The 18,869-nt window shown below is 32.8% G+C and overlaps 1 protein-coding gene across 1 annotated transcript; it reads right to left on the bottom strand.

The window, feature by feature from the left end:
- Window positions 1-1,005: 1,005 nt before the first annotated feature.
- Window positions 1,006-18,352, bottom strand: LOC132704292 (equilibrative nucleoside transporter 1-like). Its single transcript, XM_060674190.1, has 8 exons — window positions 18,284-18,352; window positions 17,809-17,954; window positions 15,312-15,558; window positions 6,843-6,893; window positions 6,360-6,788; window positions 6,226-6,311; window positions 1,374-1,573; window positions 1,006-1,314 (listed from the first exon to the last, which is right to left on the bottom strand). Exons 1-8 carry the CDS (start codon window positions 18,297-18,299, stop codon window positions 1,203-1,205), a joined length of 1,287 nt encoding a protein of 428 aa, XP_060530173.1. The 5' UTR covers window positions 18,300-18,352; the 3' UTR covers window positions 1,006-1,202.
- Window positions 18,353-18,869: the final 517 nt, after the last annotated feature.

Below are 18,869 nucleotides of genomic sequence, written 5' to 3'. Positions count from 1 at the left end.
TTTGCAACGGGGTTACAATAGCAGAGCGAACAACAACGCACAAGAAGTTAGACAGTTATTTCTGAACTATTTCAATAATGAAGAAGCCGTAAATTGGCAGGAAAGAATGATTAGTTAATTAATTCCTAATTACTATTATAGTATAATATAAATCAAACTTGTAATGTGTATAAAGATTAGTAATAAATGTTGTTAAATCTTCTCGACTCCATCATTTTTTTTTTGTTTCTCTTCGGAAACTAGGTCGAAGCCTGTTAATTTTGGTTTTAACCATTTCTTTAGACGCATTTTTGTACTTCTTGAAGTTTCACCATTAACACATTGTAGGCTTCATTTTTCTTGTTTTTATCTATACATTCTTTGGATTTTATTTTCCATAAACAGGGATAGGATTTGTACAATTCAATGAACTCTGTGAGAAATTCTTTTGTAAAACTTCTTATATCTGCCATGTTCACAAAAAAAACTTGAATAAGAAAAAAATTATATAAATTATAAAAAATGTTATAGCCGCAAAAGCAAAAGCCTTTCAATATTGAAAACTTGTCTACACACAGGCATGCATGTACGCGCGTACAAGTCTGAACAGGCTTGAATTAAAACGAGAACAGAAAACATGTGCGTCGGTCTTTTCATCGAAAATTTGTCTACTCGCTGACGAACATCACCGCTCGTGCATCGACGCGGGTCCATGTCTTAATACATGTAGGCGCCTAAACGCAACGTCGTACTTATAAAGCTCAAAAAGTGTGCACGAAGAAAGTGCCCTTTATTTTTTTATATCTATTTAAATAACACACGAAGAAAATAAATAGGCAAAATTCGTTTTTGTTTATTTTTTTTCAACTTCTTTCTAATAATCTTTGTATCTCTTCTGGTTTCCAACATCCCCATGATAGTCATTCTTATTTTGGACACACTGTATATGTTTCAATATTTTTTTAATAAATTTTAACTTCTATACATTTTAAATATTACGATACGCCACAAATAGCTTGTTTATGCACCCTTAGAAATATTTAAGTATTAGTAAACGTTTGCATATTCATTTAGGACCTAATAACGAAAACAAAGTTTCAACTTAACAAATAAATTTATTTAAAATTACAATTCGAATTGCAACAACGCAACTGTAATATTTTTACAAGGAACTTACATAAGTATAAATATAACATTTTGCTGATGTAGCAAAAAGCCTGTAATCAAAGCAATTCAACTACTACGAGTCCCAGTGGTGCCGTTATTGCATCTATTATAGCCGTGAAGAACATATGCACCGAAATAGCCAATTCCAGTTTATTCTTGGGCACCATTCTAAACGAATTTTCCAATAAAAAAAAAGTGAAAATGAATCGAGAATACTGAGTGCTTACCTTATTAGTTTCAACAAAATTACGTTGTCCAGATAAGAGCCACATATAGAAAAAATACACATGATCAAAATGTATTCCCAATCGTGGTTGAAAATCACATCGGTATGCTTCCTGGGACTGGCGTTTGAAAAAAATATGAAAAGCCCAAGAACAAATGTTTTGAAGAAGGTCGCAGCGTACAGAAACCACCAAGAGAAATCCTAAAAATTAAAAAAATTAAAAACTACACATAAAAAAACATTATTATACTTCGAAAATCTATCAATCAGTATCCAGTGTTCAGAATAGAAAATATATTTCCTTTGAGTTATGTACGTTCGAACCATTATATTTATTATCATTAGATTAAGTGAAGCAAATCTAAAATGTAGCAAATAAGTAATTTGCTTGCGTTTCTACCCATGTACCGATATTCACTTGAAAGTGAAATACATTTATTATTACTTTTAAAAACAAAGGTTAATGAAATTTCAACTTTTTTATTTCTTTTGTATTCTTTTCTTTACCATACTTTTAGGTATTCGACTCTTACTATTAGGATGACTTAAATTAGGGCAAAATTGAGCATCAATGAGCTCAATAATATCCCGTTTTGAAATTGAAGTTATTTTTGTTACTTCCGGAAAAATGGGGAAAAATCTTTAAAAAAAATAAAAACCGAACCCTAAGATTTTGGTTTCTATTTTTTAATTACTTTATTTTAAAACTTAGTAAATATCTGTTAATACATTTTCATTGGAACTTTTTAGGCTTCATTTTATGGGAAGGTCAAAAATCCCTTACAACGTCTCGTTTCTCTCAAACCATCATCAACTTTATTTTTGCAGAGTTCAATAGCCCGTATTATTACCCCTTTATTGACGTATCACATGTTATATGTGTTCAGTCAAATTCGAAATATTAAATAAAAACGTTCATACCATAGCATAATAGTCTACAGAACACTTATTTTGGCCAAATTATTTATTAACATTTTTTATTGTGAATCAACTTCAAAAACGTGTTGTGTTTATTACTGTTAGTCCAAGGATAGGCGCATCAACATATGTATCCCAGAATGGTACACGTGCTCCTCTGAATAAACCTCTGTTAAGAGACAGAACTTGATTGAAAAAATAGACTAATATGATACCTATCTGTGAATCTAGCAGGGCATGCATCATCTAGTAGCATAACTTGTGCGCGTTCCCCTTTGACTAAATTGGAGAATAAAATATTGTGTTGAATTGCTTGAATTTGAAAAATCATTCGGGCACAAAAACACAAACTTTAAAAGAAAAACTAGAAAAACTACATATATGTGTATTTACAATTTTACCTATTTCACAAATGTTCACTGTTCAACTCTAAGTATCCAATTCTAAGGAATCCCAAAAATTGTCTATTTTCGACAACTCCCCACCTAAATCTTCTAATTTATTCTCATGAAGACTGTATTCATAAGGATTCAATAAATCTTGAACTTCAGGCGGCAGCTGTTTTATTTTTAATTGCGATTTTCCTGACAACGAAGATATGAAGTGGTCTGAGGTATCAATTGCTCCACTAATCAGTCAAGTTATTAATTCTGCTGCTTATTCTGGTATGAAACTCCCTATTCTGCTTGTATCCTATTTCAAGACTCCGAAGCTTCCTCATCAAAGAAAACTTATCAGCAACACATGGTTTTCAATGATTTGTTTACTATGTACAATAATTATGTGAATTGTGTCAGGCATTGGAAACCAGGGATATGTTTCCATGAAAAGGTGACCAGTCTCGAACCAGTAAGCCTCAAACATAGATAAATTTATTGGAAGCTGACAATTGAGTGCGATAAGAATAATCCAGAAACGATATATCAAACTGTAAGAAATAACTGTTATCTCTGCAAATTATTGAGCATTGGAAAAAGCTTCCCTGGCCCTGTTGTCGTCGTTGGTAGATCGATAACCATTGGATTTTGGCTTATCGACGTGCAAGCATAGACGAGCCCAAACCCCTTTTTGGATGAGCTTTTTTGGCCTTATTTTCTGAACCCCTCACTTGCCAGAGTTTTAATTCAATTCTGTAAGAAATGTGCACGATGCACTCAAAAAATGTTATCCAGCAATTCAGGGGGCTTATTCAGAGTTATGGTCTTCAAAATTATTAGTAGTTAAAATTTTTGCAGGTGTTGCATCACAAATTGAGCATACCTGACTTGAACGAGTGTTGGTGAGAATACCATCAATCAAAATCAAGTGTAAATCAAAATCATTTTTTGTTTGTATTGAGCCTGTCCTGAGCTTGCATCAAAACCAAAACTCATATCTAACGAAGCTGATATCTGGCTTCTAGAAACGCTGAGAAAAACCTCTTCTTGCATAAGTAAAATTCTTTGGATGGTTTGATTAAGAACATCTTGCAGTGGGACTTTGGCCGTTGTCTCAGTAACAATGATATTCGATGGTCCACAATCTTGCACCGGATAGCCAAGTATTGTTGTTTCGTGAATCTGTTGTCAAGTCTGATAGCAATTGCTTATTGAGAGCTGTATTTGATCGGTTCTTTGGTAGCAAATAATACTTTTTTGATTTTTGATGCACGTGTCAGACTTCACTTCGTCTCTTTCAAAACACACGACAAATCTTTGTCACCACTCACTTTTGCAGCAACCACTGCTGTATTTACTATTAACTGAGCACCGTGATTTATTTCCCGACATAACTGTAATGCATTTCGTCTCTTTCAAAACACACGACAAATCTTTGTCACCACTCACTTTTGCAGCAACCACTGCTGTATTTACTATTAACTGAGCACCGTGATTTATTTCCCGACATAACTGTAATGCATTTCTTCTCTGTGATCGAGCACTTTTTTCAGAAAAAGGTAATGCATTTTTTTTTCTAAACTTTCGTAGTTTGTAATTCCTATACATTTTGTTGTGATTGTGGTACCAGCCATAAGTTCGCTTTTCAGAATTGGCTTTTAGACCTTTTGGTCAAAATCAGAGGACCATATACTAATGTGCATAATACATTACTGTGTCGAAAAAATGGACTTTACCAATCAAGTAAACGAGATATGGTGAAACTGTATTATAAAAACGATGGAAACGGTGTTAAAACATCGATAATGTCTTTGAACATGTATCGTAAAAGACAACAAAATCGTCGAACTTTGTTTAAATTATTGCTTCAATTATATAAGCTTCAGGATATTTTAACAAAGCTAGCAATAATAACTTACATAATAATAATAAATTACAAAAGATGCTGCAAACATAGTTTTAATCTTCTCTACATGTTATGCACTGCACGGTGTATTTCCCGTCTGCGTAATCTCTTAAACTCTCTAATGATGTTGATTTGGAGCTTTTCGATATTTTGATATTCACCCCGACCGTAAATTCTATTGTACCCCATAAAAATATGTCAAGGACACTGAGATCTGGAGACCTGGCTGGTCATCTCACTGGTCCATAATTCCAGATCCATCTGTTACCATTGTTGAAAGATAATCAGATACCTGTATTGTAATGTGAGGCGGGGCGCCATCTTGCTGAAACCACATGCTGTTGCAGTGGATCAAAGGCAAATCATCCAAATATTCAAGCGTTGACGTCAAAAACTGATAATACGATTCTCCATTAAGAGTGCCGTTAAAAAAATGAGGACCCAAAATTTTGTCTTTATAAATTCCTGTTTCGAATGAATATTCCACAATTTTTAAAAGTGCCTCTTTTGTAGCCAATTACAAAATTGTAATAACCTTGCGGGATCACCTGGACGTAATTTTGGGAGATATTAATTTTGTACCACTCTTTTTTAGGTGTCCCCAGGCACTCGAATGAGAAGAAAGACCTACATCTGAGTAAACTTGGCGTGTGGATTTTCCTTAACTAAATTTTCTTTCGTTTCCTCATCTCCATATTTTTGTCTCAATTTTTCAAACGACGCAAAATCAGCGAAATTTCTATCCAACAATTAAAACAAAGTTGGATGAGATTGTCGTTTCTCAGGACACCGTTTCTAGCATTTTTGTTTCTCGTTTTTCTTCATTGGTAAAGTAGATTTTTAATGACACAGTAATGCATTAGATATTAAAATGTCAGTGACAGATTTGAAAATTCATAGGTTACTATGTCTAAAAGTTTGTGTTCAATCAACACTGCAAAAATCCAATATGGCGAACATAAGAAAAAAATTATATTGATGATGGGTTGAGAAAAATGAAACGTCGTAAGGGATTTTTGACCTGGCCATAACAGGAAGAATAAAAAGTTCCAATAAGAATGTATTTATAGATTTTTTTCATTTTTAAAATAAAGGCAAATTATAAAAACGAAAAACGGTAGTTTCAGATTTGCCGCCATATTTCGGGAAGTAACAAAAATAACTTCAATTTCAAAACGGAACATTACTAAACTCACCGATGCGCTTGCCCTTGATGCGATTACCCTAATTCATGTCACATTGTATTTCCTACCTATCAAGAGATTCTAGTGGTGGGAGTCGATTTGAAACACCCGGTATACTAGACTACACTCTTTACCCGTGACGGAGTCGGGTGCAGTCAAATGTGAGGTTGTTATGCCGGATTTCAACCCTTATTATGTGTTTCCCATGTTCTTCAAATTTAACGTTTAAAAGAGAGGAGAGAGAGAGAGAGAGAGAGAGAGAGAGAGAGAGAGAGAGAGAGAGAGAGAGAGAGAGAGAGAGAGAGAGAGAGAGAAAGTATCTACCTCACATCATTCTGCTCTTGCTTGCCGTTTACAATTTAATATTATTTTGTCAATAACCATTATAAAGCAAATATACAAAGCATTTTTTCTTCAAAATGAGAACTTCTTTTTCTTCCTTTTGTGTGTGACACGACAGAATCTTACCTTGTCAATGAGAGTTGCGAGCGTTTTACCGATAATATCGCATACCGCTTGCGTCAGATACGTTGCTATCGTCACAAAATACCTGTCTAAAAAAAAGGATTTGATTCGCTTCCCATGAAATATTCGATACTAACCGCCCCATGTGCTTCCGGTATCTTTATACTCCGAAACCACTAAATTGGCGACCGATCCCAGAGGAAACAGTGGCATTATTAAAGTTAAAAGGAGAATTCTCCAAATGACCACTATCATCTGCGAAATTTCCGGGATGGAATTGATCTTTTTCTTCGATTCGTGCTTGGTCTGATTCGCGTAGTGCTTGTAAAAAGGGGTTATGGTGGTCAGAGAGTATAATACGGTGGCCACGCCCATGATGATGGTTCCGGTGACGAAATATATGAAAGCAGAATCCAGCGTAGATGGCGAAGACGCGATAGAAATTATGCGAATCACAGAAGTGAATATTCCAGAAAAGCCCTGTCCGACCAAAAAGCACTTAGTGTAATTGATGGGAAAGGAGGAGACCAAAGTTAAGCAGCCGAGGGCCCCAAATCCAGTAGTGACTGAAAAAAATCTGGGTGTAGGTTTTGAGATTCAGCACATAAGAAGTGACTTACCGCTGATAATGATCAACGAGACGAATGTGAACAAAAAAAATGCCAGCTGCCCTGAAAATAATTGATTTACTATCTGCAGATGATTATGTTTTTAAATTTGATTATTTCATTTCTTTTTTTATTTCCAAATTATATTATTGCAGTATTAAGAAATCTGGAAATATGGGTTTAATAAACTTGAATGTGTCGAACTAAAAATTAATTAATTCATTGGTTAGTAACACTCGATTAAGAGCTAAAAATTAAAAATTAATTACACCAAGCAAACGCGGAGAAGTTGTCTAAAATATAGGTTTTTTTTCTACCCTAGAAAATATTTTCATTACTTTAGGTAACGTCATATAAGCGTAGGAATCAGATTATAAAATTTTGATCGTATATTGTCTGCTGATTAATAGCTCCATTACCTTCAATATTTCATATTGAAACGGGCATGAGATCCGCCAATCTTATCATAGAAAAAAAAAGTTATTTATTATTTGGTATACTTTAAATAGGTAAAACCAAGATAAGATTATGAATCAGATAAGGAATGTCGATCCAGTAGTCTAACGGTTAGTGTTAGTCTTCTTTAAGGAATCATGTGAGATCGTGAAGAAATGTGAGTTATTGGTGTTTCTAAAGGGAATAGTAAATAAAGGTCTGGTTCTAAATTGTCCAGGTGCCATATTAAATGGAATTATTGCCAATATCTCAGAGGAGTCGGCAGGAACATTTAAAATTGTATGCAAGAAAATAATATTAGTAACTACTCTTCCATCCTTCAATGTTAAGAGTTAATAATGAATACTTAGGTCGTTTAAATCTTATGTTGTTAAGTTGTTAATATTTTCTTTGTAAGAGAGGCATTTCAAACATTTCCTCCGTAAATTTTTTGTGTACATTATACCTAGAGCTAAAAATGAAAAGCAAAATTTATCCTAGAATGAACATACGCATGCTACAGGCTAAGATAACACATATTAGCCTCTTGTCTAATATCACTCCGAGATTGCTCACTTCTGTTACTCTTTTCAGAGTGCTATTATTGACAGTGTAGTTGAACGGAATAGGTACCCGACTTGTAGTAAAAGATATAACACAGCATTTTTCGATGTTTATATAGAGACCATTATTCTTGCAGTACGATCCAAAGCGCTGAATATCTTCCTGTACCTTTATGCAGTCAGAAGGAGTAAAAAATTTTCTGAAAATTTGCTATGCAGAAAACATTTCCTTACATCATTAATGTAAATTATAAAAAACACGGTCCCCAAATGAGAACCTTGAGGGACGCCAGAGGTGGCAAAGTGTATTGACCATTGATTGGGACTTTAAAACATTAAAACTACCCATCAGAAACGACTCAGCCCATTCCAATAATATCCCGTCGACACTGACCTCAAACAATTTAACTAGCAGCAGCTTATGATCTATCTCATCAAAAGCCTTGCTGACAACGGTCAACTTTACTTGGTATACGTAACTAGGTTGCTGTCAATTTAACGATTTGAAAAAAAAAACATGCAAAAACAAGCAAAATTTTAGCAAATACACAAAGCTTACTAATTGGGCGATAATTATTAACAGTATTTTTTTGACCGTTTTTATAAACCGGAACGATATCCGAAAGCTTCCATATTCTTGGAAAGACACCACTAAACCACTGAACTGTCCTTTAGGATCCAGCACGTGGAGTACTTCGAGTACTTCACTTTTGCTAAGAAAAAGGCCTCTTAAGGCGCCGTTGCACTCAGTATGCGCTGGCGGTCCGTGTCCAATGCGCAACAAATGCGCTGTCAGAGAACTTCCCAAACAAATTACATATCTCAGAAAGCTCACATATTTCCTATTTATTATTAATGATCTTAGGCGTAACTTTTAACTGACGCAGGTTGCTAAAACTTTTTGTGATTGTAAGGAATGTCATTTTCAATGTATTCCACATAGCTTCTAAAATCCCTTCGAATGAGACGCTTAAATCGACTTCTCAAAATTTTGAAAGCATTGAGGTCACAAACGTTACAGCAATGTCAGATTCCGCGGTATTTATAATTCTGCTAATATTTCACTGATACTTGTCTAAAATTTCCTATGTTCATAAAGTTCGAAAATTCTGAGTTGTTAAGAATTAATTAATATTAACAGTGGTAAATCTGACAACACTGTTGCTAACATATTCAAAGACGCCCAGGTATTGATTTTTTTCTTTCCAACTTTGGCAGTGTTGATATATTTCAGTGTTCAGTTATTATTTACTAAACAAGCGGTGCTGCCGTAGCTCAGCAATTAATAGAAAGAATTTTTTTTTAAGTTCGACGTGCGCAATTCATTACAACAAATATAGATACGGAATTTCATTTAAATTTGAACAAATATTACGTCTTACGTAAAATTGCTAAATCTGACAACATTAATTCAGTGTGAGCAAAAATGAAATAAAAATATAAAATTATGAAAAACGCAAAAAAGATTTTTTTTTAAATTTAAAGACTTCTATTATTCTAATTTGTCACCAAAAATTCAGGTGACTTTGTATACCGTGAACATTAATAGCTTCCGAAATAATTATCAATTTAACATTTTACTATTAGTTTTGCCATGATATAGAAGCTATATGCGAGGTGTGTTCAAAAAGTAAGGTGACTTTGACCGGCTCAAATAGAATACAGTGCTGCAAAACATTTGAAATATTGACAGTGGCATATGGTGAATCTACATTGAGCAAAAAAAATGTTTATAAGGGGTAGAAGCTGTTCCAAGATAGTCCAGAAGACGCTGACCTCGCTGTGGTCGCCCCAGCACGTCAATAACTGATGAAGGCATTAAAGAAGTGAAACAAATGGCGTTAAAGAATCGTCGAATCACAATTCGAGATGTGGCTGAAGACGTCGATATTGCTATTGGCTCGTGCAATCAACTTTCTTCACCGCAGTTACCTGGATCCAATATTGATTTTTAAAAAACCTATATACAATATGTGTGTTACCTTCGACAAACTAGCATCGCACTGTGATTTATATCATAATGGTCTCCGGGAGATACATAGGCAATTTCGGTTGGCGTCCAGTTATCCGTACTAACAAGTCATCCGTTCTTTCTTTTTTTTAGTTATAAGATTAGTAGATTTATATTAGTTTTTACGTCTGACGTAAATATTTCATATGGTTTGCAAATTGCAAATAAAGTGCTGTTTCACTGAGTACATGCGAATAAGAGACATTGGACTTAATTTAGTTGCAAATTTCTTAACTAATAGATGATTGCACGTGCAAATAAAAGATACAAAAAGCGACGAACGAAGTGTGCGCTTGGGACGAAGTTAAGGACATTACAAATAGACATATACGGAACATTTTGAATATACCTAAAACGCTAATAGTTCCCTTCGTATCATGTATCATATGGAAAATTCTCACCCCCATACAAGTCAAGAAAAATAAGCAATTCTGTAGAACTAACAAATACAATTAAGTATTTAGGCGAACACATAAACTCTTTTTAAGGTGGAACATCCACGTTAACAAAGTTATAGAAAAATTCAGGAGACTGTTATATAGATATTCATTTTAGAAGTTTCTGTGTGAAAACATTTAAAAATAATGTATTTTGCACTAGTTCAGTCGATTGTTCAATATGGAGTAGTTGGTTGGAGAAATATAAGAAACATCCACATTCTGCAACTGGAAATATTGCAAAAAAACACAAAAATCATAGGTAATAAACCGGGATACTTAACTTAACGTGAGAGCTGTGATTCTCCCATAAACTCAAAAATTTATAGGATGAAAAATCTTTCTCTTTTTGGTTCCAAAAATTTTGAATATGTTACGTCGTTCGATAAGATAAATTAATTCCTTAATTTTATTTGAAAAAAAAAGAAATGCGTTTCAATTCGGTAGTTAGTTAGCTAAAAGCTTTTTTCTCTTATGTTTTGTGTGAATCAAAAAAATAAAATATTTTCTGTAAATTTATTGCGTGAATTTTTTGAATAAACCTTTTTGGGCTTTTCTTTGTTTATTTGCTAAATTTATTAATTTGTAAAAATAATTAAAAAGTAAAGATATCATGTAATAATATATATATATATATATATATATATATATATATATATATATATATATATATATATATATATATATATGTATATATATATATATATATATATATATATATATATATATATATATATATATATATATATATATATATATATATATATATATATATATATATATTCACGTATTGATTCACGGATTGAAAAATTTGATGACACTATATTCCGGGATATCATCCGTTCGCTTGTTGAACTCTGACTGGAATCCTGCATCCGACTGGAATTCTGCAGACGTTTCGCCAAAATCTCACTTGGCATCTTCAATGCTCGCGCTCCGAAAACACTTCGAACAACTGTGTTCGAACAACTGTGTTCGAAGTGTTTTCGGAGCGCGAGCATTGAAGATGCCAAGTGATATTTTGGCGAAACGTCTGCAGGATTCCAGTCGGAGTTCAACAAGCGAACGGATGATATCCCGGAATATATATATATATATATATATATATATATATATATATATATATATATATATATATATATATATATATATATATATATATATATATATATATATATATATATATATATATATATATATATATATATATATATATATGTATATATATATATATATGATGACACTATATTCCGGGATATCATCCGTTCGCTCGTTGAACTCCGACTGGAATCCTGCATCCGACTGGAATCCTGCATCCTGCATTTCGGAGCGCGAGCATTGAAGATGCCAAGTGAGATTTTGGCGAAACGTCTGCGGGATTCCAGTCGGATGCAGGATTTGCAGGATTCCAGTCGGATGCAGGATTCCAGTCGGAGTTCAACGAGCGAACGGATGATATCCCGGAATATAGTGTCATCACATTTTTCCATCCGTGAATCAATACGTGAGAATATATATATATATATATATATATATATATATATATATATATATATATATATATATATATATATATATATATATATATATATATATATACATATATATATATGGTTATATTTTCTTTAAAACAGAATAAAATTTAAAGCACAAAAAAGAGAACATGTATTTAGGGTGATTCAAAAATAATTTCATACTTTGATAACCATCGGTAGTTGATTGCTATCTTATTTTAAATAAAAGCTTCTTCAATATGAAGCTCCTGGGTTGGAATTATATTTAATCATTTTTAGAAACTAAATCCAAAGATTATCACGATGAAACGAACAATAAAAATTTTATGACATGAGTGAAGAAAGAGTTATGGCCTAATTTGCTTCCAAAATCAGTTGTGAGAATAGTATATCACAACGTGCCTGTAAAAAAGAACGTGACTAGTGCAAGCAGAAAATTTGAATTAGTTGAGTGGTTGAAGGAAAGAAATATACCAGTAATTGAAAAATTAACAAAAACCTGAAGATTGTGAGATAATTCAAGAAAATAAATTTAGATTTCCAATCAAGTACAAACTGGATGGGTTATTAGAAAAAAACACGGGCATAAAGTTCTGCGATTGCCACTTACCATCCCGAATTGAATCCCATAGAATAAAAATTGGGTGACAAGTAGAAATATCGCATTTAAGTTGCCAGATGTAAAACTTGCCGAAAGGGAAACAATTTCAGAAGTTACTGTTGAGGAATGGGCCTTAATTTGCAAACATGTGAAAAAACATGAAGAAGAACTCATACAAAGAGACCATGAATGGTAGCAGTATTCAGGGTACTGTTCTATCAGATTCCGAATAAAAATACATCCGAATTTGTTTTGTCCTGTGAAGACTTTATTTTATCTTTTACTTGCTTTATTTATTATTGTATTTACTTACTAAATAAATAAATAAAAACTTCAAAAAAAGATAATTTGGGTTTTATTCCTAACGACAAATTTACAACTACAATAAATTTATTAATTTGATGCTTGCGTTTTTATTCGTATAATTATTAACGTCTTAATATATCCTCTTACGCGTCACGCCACTGGTAAAGCAAATTACCATTGCTTGAGAAAGACAGATGAGAGAGTGACAACTCACGTTCGCGCAGAAAACAATGACATCCACGTACACTCTTTATTAAATAATCGAACTCTTCACATGTGGTCTTTATTTCATTTTAACTAGTTTTTGTTCCTTATAAAATAATAAATCTGGTATCAGATGAAATGAACTGCATTTATCTTTTTTAATCTATCGTTCGTAGTCTCTCAGTTAGTAGGGTAAGACACCTTATTTCATACACCCAGTACACCAACACCATATTAGAATCATGTATTATGAATGATGTAATGTAATATATTTTATGTAATTAAATTGTCATAACATAAAATTTATGCAACGTACATCTGATTTTTATTATTCTGATTGTCCCTTTGAAGTATTTTATAGGATTAGTATCCTTCGTCGGTTCTGATCAAGAATCAAGATGTATTTCTGAAAAAACAGGACGATTTTGCCAAAATGTCCAAAAACATATTTTTTTACTCCCGTCTGTAAAATACCTAGTTACTCACCCCTCTACCGCGCGGGAAGCGTCACTTTACCACGTTTCCTATGAAACCGAGCCACTTCGGACATTTCCGGGATTTTACCACACAGATTTCGGAGCAATCGGATGTTTTCGGAGATATTTCCCCCGCTTTGAATTTTGACTTTTGTCAATTCTGACGGTCATGTCAGTGAATGTATTTGTGTTGTTTTGCGAAAATCTACCCAAAAACTAACTGTCATAGAAAAAGTATAGTATGCAAACTTTTTAACTCACTCGTTTATTAAAAACTAGTAAGTCAAATGCCGTTTACCGCACTTGTTGCATAATATACTATTAATATTTTCATTTATCCATTTTCAGATTCCATATACAACGTATCGCATTTAAGAAGATTTGATAATATTTTGGCTATCTAAATAATTACAGACAATTTTAAACACCATCTACTACTACTACTACAATCGGAAAAAGTTGTTCGGAATATTATTCTAATCCCACATACCAAATTTCATGACGAAATTCGCTTTTTTTAGTTAGTTTTTTCATTATTTTAACCAAAACCTACACAATAGTATATTAATGCAAAACAACACGAACACATTCGCTGATATGACCGTCAGAATTTACAAACGTCAAAATTTAAGGCGTCCGTGGGAAACGAAACTGATGTGGTAAAGTGACATTCCCCGCACGCTTGATCTGTGTGTAATTAGGTAAAAACAGGCGGGAGTAGAAAATTAGTATATTATATTCCGCAACAAGTGCGCTAAACGGTATTTGAGTCACGAGTTTATTTGGCACGAGCGGAGCGCAGTGGAGCGAGTCTTTAATAAACGAGTGACGACATTTTTGCAAAATCACACCAATACATTCATTGACAAACGCAAAATTCAAGTTATGCGGTAAAATCTTTGAAAATATCATATTGCTCCCAAATTCGGAACAAAAAACTCACGTGGTAATGTGACGCTTCCCGCACGCTAGATCGGCGTATAATTAGGTAATTTATAGAAGGGAATAGAAAAAATTATTATTAAGTTAAGTTTATTTTTTATTTGACACTTGTGAAATCATTAATGTCAATCAAATTACACTTTCAGTTTATTACATTGGGGATTAGGATTAGATTATTGTTATTGGTACCAAGGTAATTTTTTAAATGACAGGCCATTTTTGAAGAATATTATGTTTGCCGATGAGCCACCAATGATGACCACAGATAGCGTCCACTGGGTTATAAATTGTAAAGATCAATATATCAAAAAGCCAATGTCTGGTGTGGGAATTTGGCAGATTAAATAATAAGTATTTCATTCTTTATTATTTCTAGCTAGGTGGTGCATCCATTTCAATTCGAGGATTAAACCTATGTGCTGGATAGGAAGAAACAGTCCTCTTGAACCCTGGCCTACGAGGTCCCCTGATATCAAACTACTTGATTTTTATTTTTGGGAAGTGATAAAAAATACAGTTTGTAGAATAAGGTCCAGAAAATTTTGTGCCAGAATAAGACAAGCCGACAAGAATTGAAAAGTGTGTCCGAATAAACAGAGGACTAGTCGTGCGAGACGACATTGACTAAATTTATTATTATTTTTTTTTAATTAAAATATTGTACCCTGATGTTAATGTTATTGATGTTACAAAATAAAATTGACCATATTGTAGAGGTTTTTCTTTCCATGGCAGAGCAATTTCCCAAATAAAAAAATCAACAATTAATAATGAAAGACTAAAAATGCGAAATTTGTCCCGATTTTTTTTTTATATAACTTTTTCCGATATCTCTAACGCGAAGCAAAATATCGAAAATTGACCCTGCTAAAAAATTTAAACTCTGAACCGGTATCACTGTGCAAAACTTCATTTTAGATAGCGAAAATATAGCGGTGTTTTCGTCTTAAATCCCACACACTGTATAACATATAGTTGTTGCTCTTACTTACAATTGTCCGTGTTTAGATGGACCACTATGGCGTGGGCCATAAACGTCAGCGTAATGGGCCCCAAGAAGATGAAAGCTTTCGTTTGCGATTTAATTTTGTGTCCGGCAAATGTGGTGAATAAAAACATGATCATCAACGGACCTATAACGGCAAACGACTGGAAGGTTCCGAAGTTCTTCTGTATAAACGTGCGGTTGCTAGGGATGTCCTTCTCCAGTGCGGTGTTTCGAAGTTTGTACATCCAATACTACCAAGTAATAAATTTTTCATTTCATTGTTAACGCAAATTTCCATCAACAAACAATAAAAATGATCATTTCCATTCTCAGGCTGAACGTGACACATTGCCGATCGATTGCTACCATCTCGCACTTTTCAAGAAGATTTAATTATACAGGGTGTTCCTGGACATTCCATTGACATTTTGTACAGGGTATGCTAACGATAGAATAACGTTCATTATCTCTTTGGTTTTAAAAGTTATGAGAAAATAGTGAATAGAACACTTGTAAAGATTGGTAGAAGGCACAATTTCAAAATATTTTAAAGTACACAGGGTGGCTCAAAAAATCGGGACGAATAAAACATACACTTTTTTAATATTGTTTTGAATTCCTTTTAAAATCCTTCAACTTTTTTATTATTAATAATACATACCTAAACCTAATAGTCTTTCCAATATTTTATTTTTCTCAAAAAATATTAGTTTTTAATAGTAGTAGTAGTATCGATTATATACTGGGTGATGCGCAAGATACTTTGTTGGCAGTTAGACTTTACAAGGGGAAATACCCTAATAGACAACCTCTTCAGTGTATAATGGAACGGTTTGACGCTAGTAGAAGTATGGAATATGAAAAACGGAAAGTGGTAATCCAGAATGCTACCAATGAGGAAAAAGAATTTTACTTCAAGTTCAAGTTAGTCTCACCACTATAAAACAGAAATATCATCCCTTCTATATTGAACTACGCCAAGAACTTCTAGACAGTGATTTTGAGCACAGCTTAACTTCTGCACCATTATATAAAAGAAGCAATAGAGGGCGATCTAAATTTGTTCTCTAAAATAATGTTTTCGGAAGGAGCTACTTTTCGCCGAAATGGTGCAGATAATCATCATATCATGGACTATTATTCAACACTTAGTCCATTCTTCCATGGATCACTCAAAGTTTGGTGTGGAATAAAACACTTTAAAATTATTGGACCATATTTTAGCAAACCACTTAACAGGCCAAGATATTAAAATTTGTTGCAGAACGATTTACCTCAACTTCTCCTTCTCTTCTCAGATCCAACAAATGTCGTTTCAGGAAGATGGAGCTCCACCGCATCACCATCGATAAATTCGAGAATTTTCAAATAGTCATTATCCTCAGAAATGGATCGGTAGAAGTGGCCGTTCGATCACTAGATTTGTTTTTGTGGGATATGTTAAAGATCGTATTTATATCAATCCCGCTACAACACCAGAATATATGCAAATTAGGATTCGGGACGTGTGCAGCTAAGGACCGTCCTAGAAAATATACTAAAAAGACTAAACACGTGTATCCAAGTAGAAGGCCATATTTTTGAACATTTATCGTGCCATAAAAAATAATAAAAAAATAAGTTAATTTAGGTATTAAACAATATCTACTCTCAGTTGAAAACTTGACCGTCATTTTCAACAAATTTTTTAATAACGCTGTTGCTTTATGTACGGCTACAAAAAAGTCCATTCTCCTATTTATTTTTTAATCTTAAAAGAGCACTGTTAGCTAGTAGTTTTGTCATGGTCACTTAATATTATAGCAATAATCTTACACAGAAAGAAGGGAAAGTTAAAATAAATCACAAAATATTAATAATAAGTATATGACACACTTAATAAGAATTGTAACTTTTTGTAAGATCTGTTAGAAAAAATATAATATACATGGTGTACCATTTAAGAAAATCTAGATTTCTTCAATTTAAAATGTTCCAAATATATTCATTTATTTTGAACACCCTGCAGATAAAAAGCAAATTCCGTTGCTAATAACGCTAATATCAAATATAAGTGCAACTATGAAAACTAGTATTTTTTTAGAAGAATTAAAATATTGGAAATACCATTAGTTTCAAAATTTAAAAACAAAACTCTACTCCATCGTTGACTCCAAAATACGGTCCACCCATTTATCAACGCAAACAGCCCACGAGTCCTAAAATAAGAGACTGCTGGACCGGGCTACAACATTGTTGAACTGAGGTGGCTTTTACTTGATGAAAATCCATTTATCAAAATAAATAAGAACTAAAAGTTCAGATTTTCACGAAATTTAGAAGCAATTTAAAATACCAAATAGCCAAGAAACCAATTTCAGCTTCTTCAAATTTCGTGAAAATCTGAACTTTTAGTTCTTATTTATTTTTTTCTACAACATTATGCCTATTCGGAAAATTAATAACTCACGTTGCCCTATCCAATGAAAAGAAAAATTTGGTACAAGGATAAAATATTTTACCTCATTTGCGTTGGCTATAAACAGTCCTGGCAAGGCGGTGACTATTCCTAAGACGAATAGCGTAATTACAACTAAGCAAAATTTGTCCTTTGGCTCATCCTCGTCGGAAAATTCGGAATTTCCAGGACTTTCAGCTTTTTCAGCACCTATGATAAAACATAGTATTACCACTAAACGCCAAATGATTTTGCGAATATTCGAAACGTTTACATTTACCTTTAAAAATATCGAAAAAAGATATTGGCAAACGCTATAAATGCGCCAAATTTAAAAAAAATCTAATTAAATTTCTTTTGGTACACCCCCATTTAATATAAATTGAACTACTTATATACTTGCTATACTGAATTCTTTATTGCTGGATGCAAAGTACTGCTTTAATATTTTAGAATCAGTGAAAGTTTTATTGATTTGTTAATTACTTAAATAATAAAAAATGTTCAAAAAATGAAAATAGAAAATTAAAACTGCTTACTTTTGTCGTTGATCATTTCGTCAATCGGAATAATGTCGTTTGACGGCAACTACGATTTGTCAAACTCATATGCGAAATCAGAACTAATCTAATATTCTGCCGATGACGAATAACAATGAAAAATAGATAAGCTTCGGTACTCATCTCCATTTTGTATTCGTGGAGATTAACTTAAAGTGTGTAAGGTGGTATATATATATATATATATATATATATATATATATATATATATATATATATATATATATATATATATATATATATATATATATATATATATATATATATATATATATATATATATATATATATATATATATATATATATATATATATATATATATATATATATATATATATATATATATATATATATATATATATATATATATATATATATATATATGTATACAAAGAAGAAACTTATTCCGAGGGAAAAATCGAGTCGTTGCCCAAAATTCTACGGGCTCCCAAAGATCCATAAGGACGGGGTTCCCCTGCGTCCAATCGTAAGCGCCTTTAACTCACCATTATGCAAGCTGGACAAACATCTGGCCAGTGCACTTCAGCCTATAGTGGAAAAGGC

This window comes from Cylas formicarius, unplaced genomic scaffold, assembly GCF_029955315.1.
Source record: "Cylas formicarius isolate icCylForm1 unplaced genomic scaffold, icCylForm1.1 PGA_scaffold_7__23_contigs__length_41026272, whole genome shotgun sequence".
In the NCBI taxonomy this organism is placed as follows: Eukaryota; Metazoa; Arthropoda; class Insecta; order Coleoptera; family Brentidae; genus Cylas; species Cylas formicarius.
This window is presented reverse-complemented; position numbering and strand designations above follow the sequence as displayed.

What these genes read in the sequence shown, in the direction of transcription:
- LOC132704292 (XM_060674190.1), bottom strand. An exon ending in TTATAGCCAACGCAAATGAG is followed by an intron (nt 15,559 to 17,808) that starts GTAAAATATTTT and finishes ATTACTTGGTAG; the next exon opens with TATTGGATGTACAAACTTCG. An exon ending in CCATCTAAACACGGACAATT is followed by an intron (nt 6,894 to 15,311) that starts GTAAGTAAGAGC and finishes AATTATTTTCAG; the next exon opens with GGCAGCTGGCATTTTTTTTG.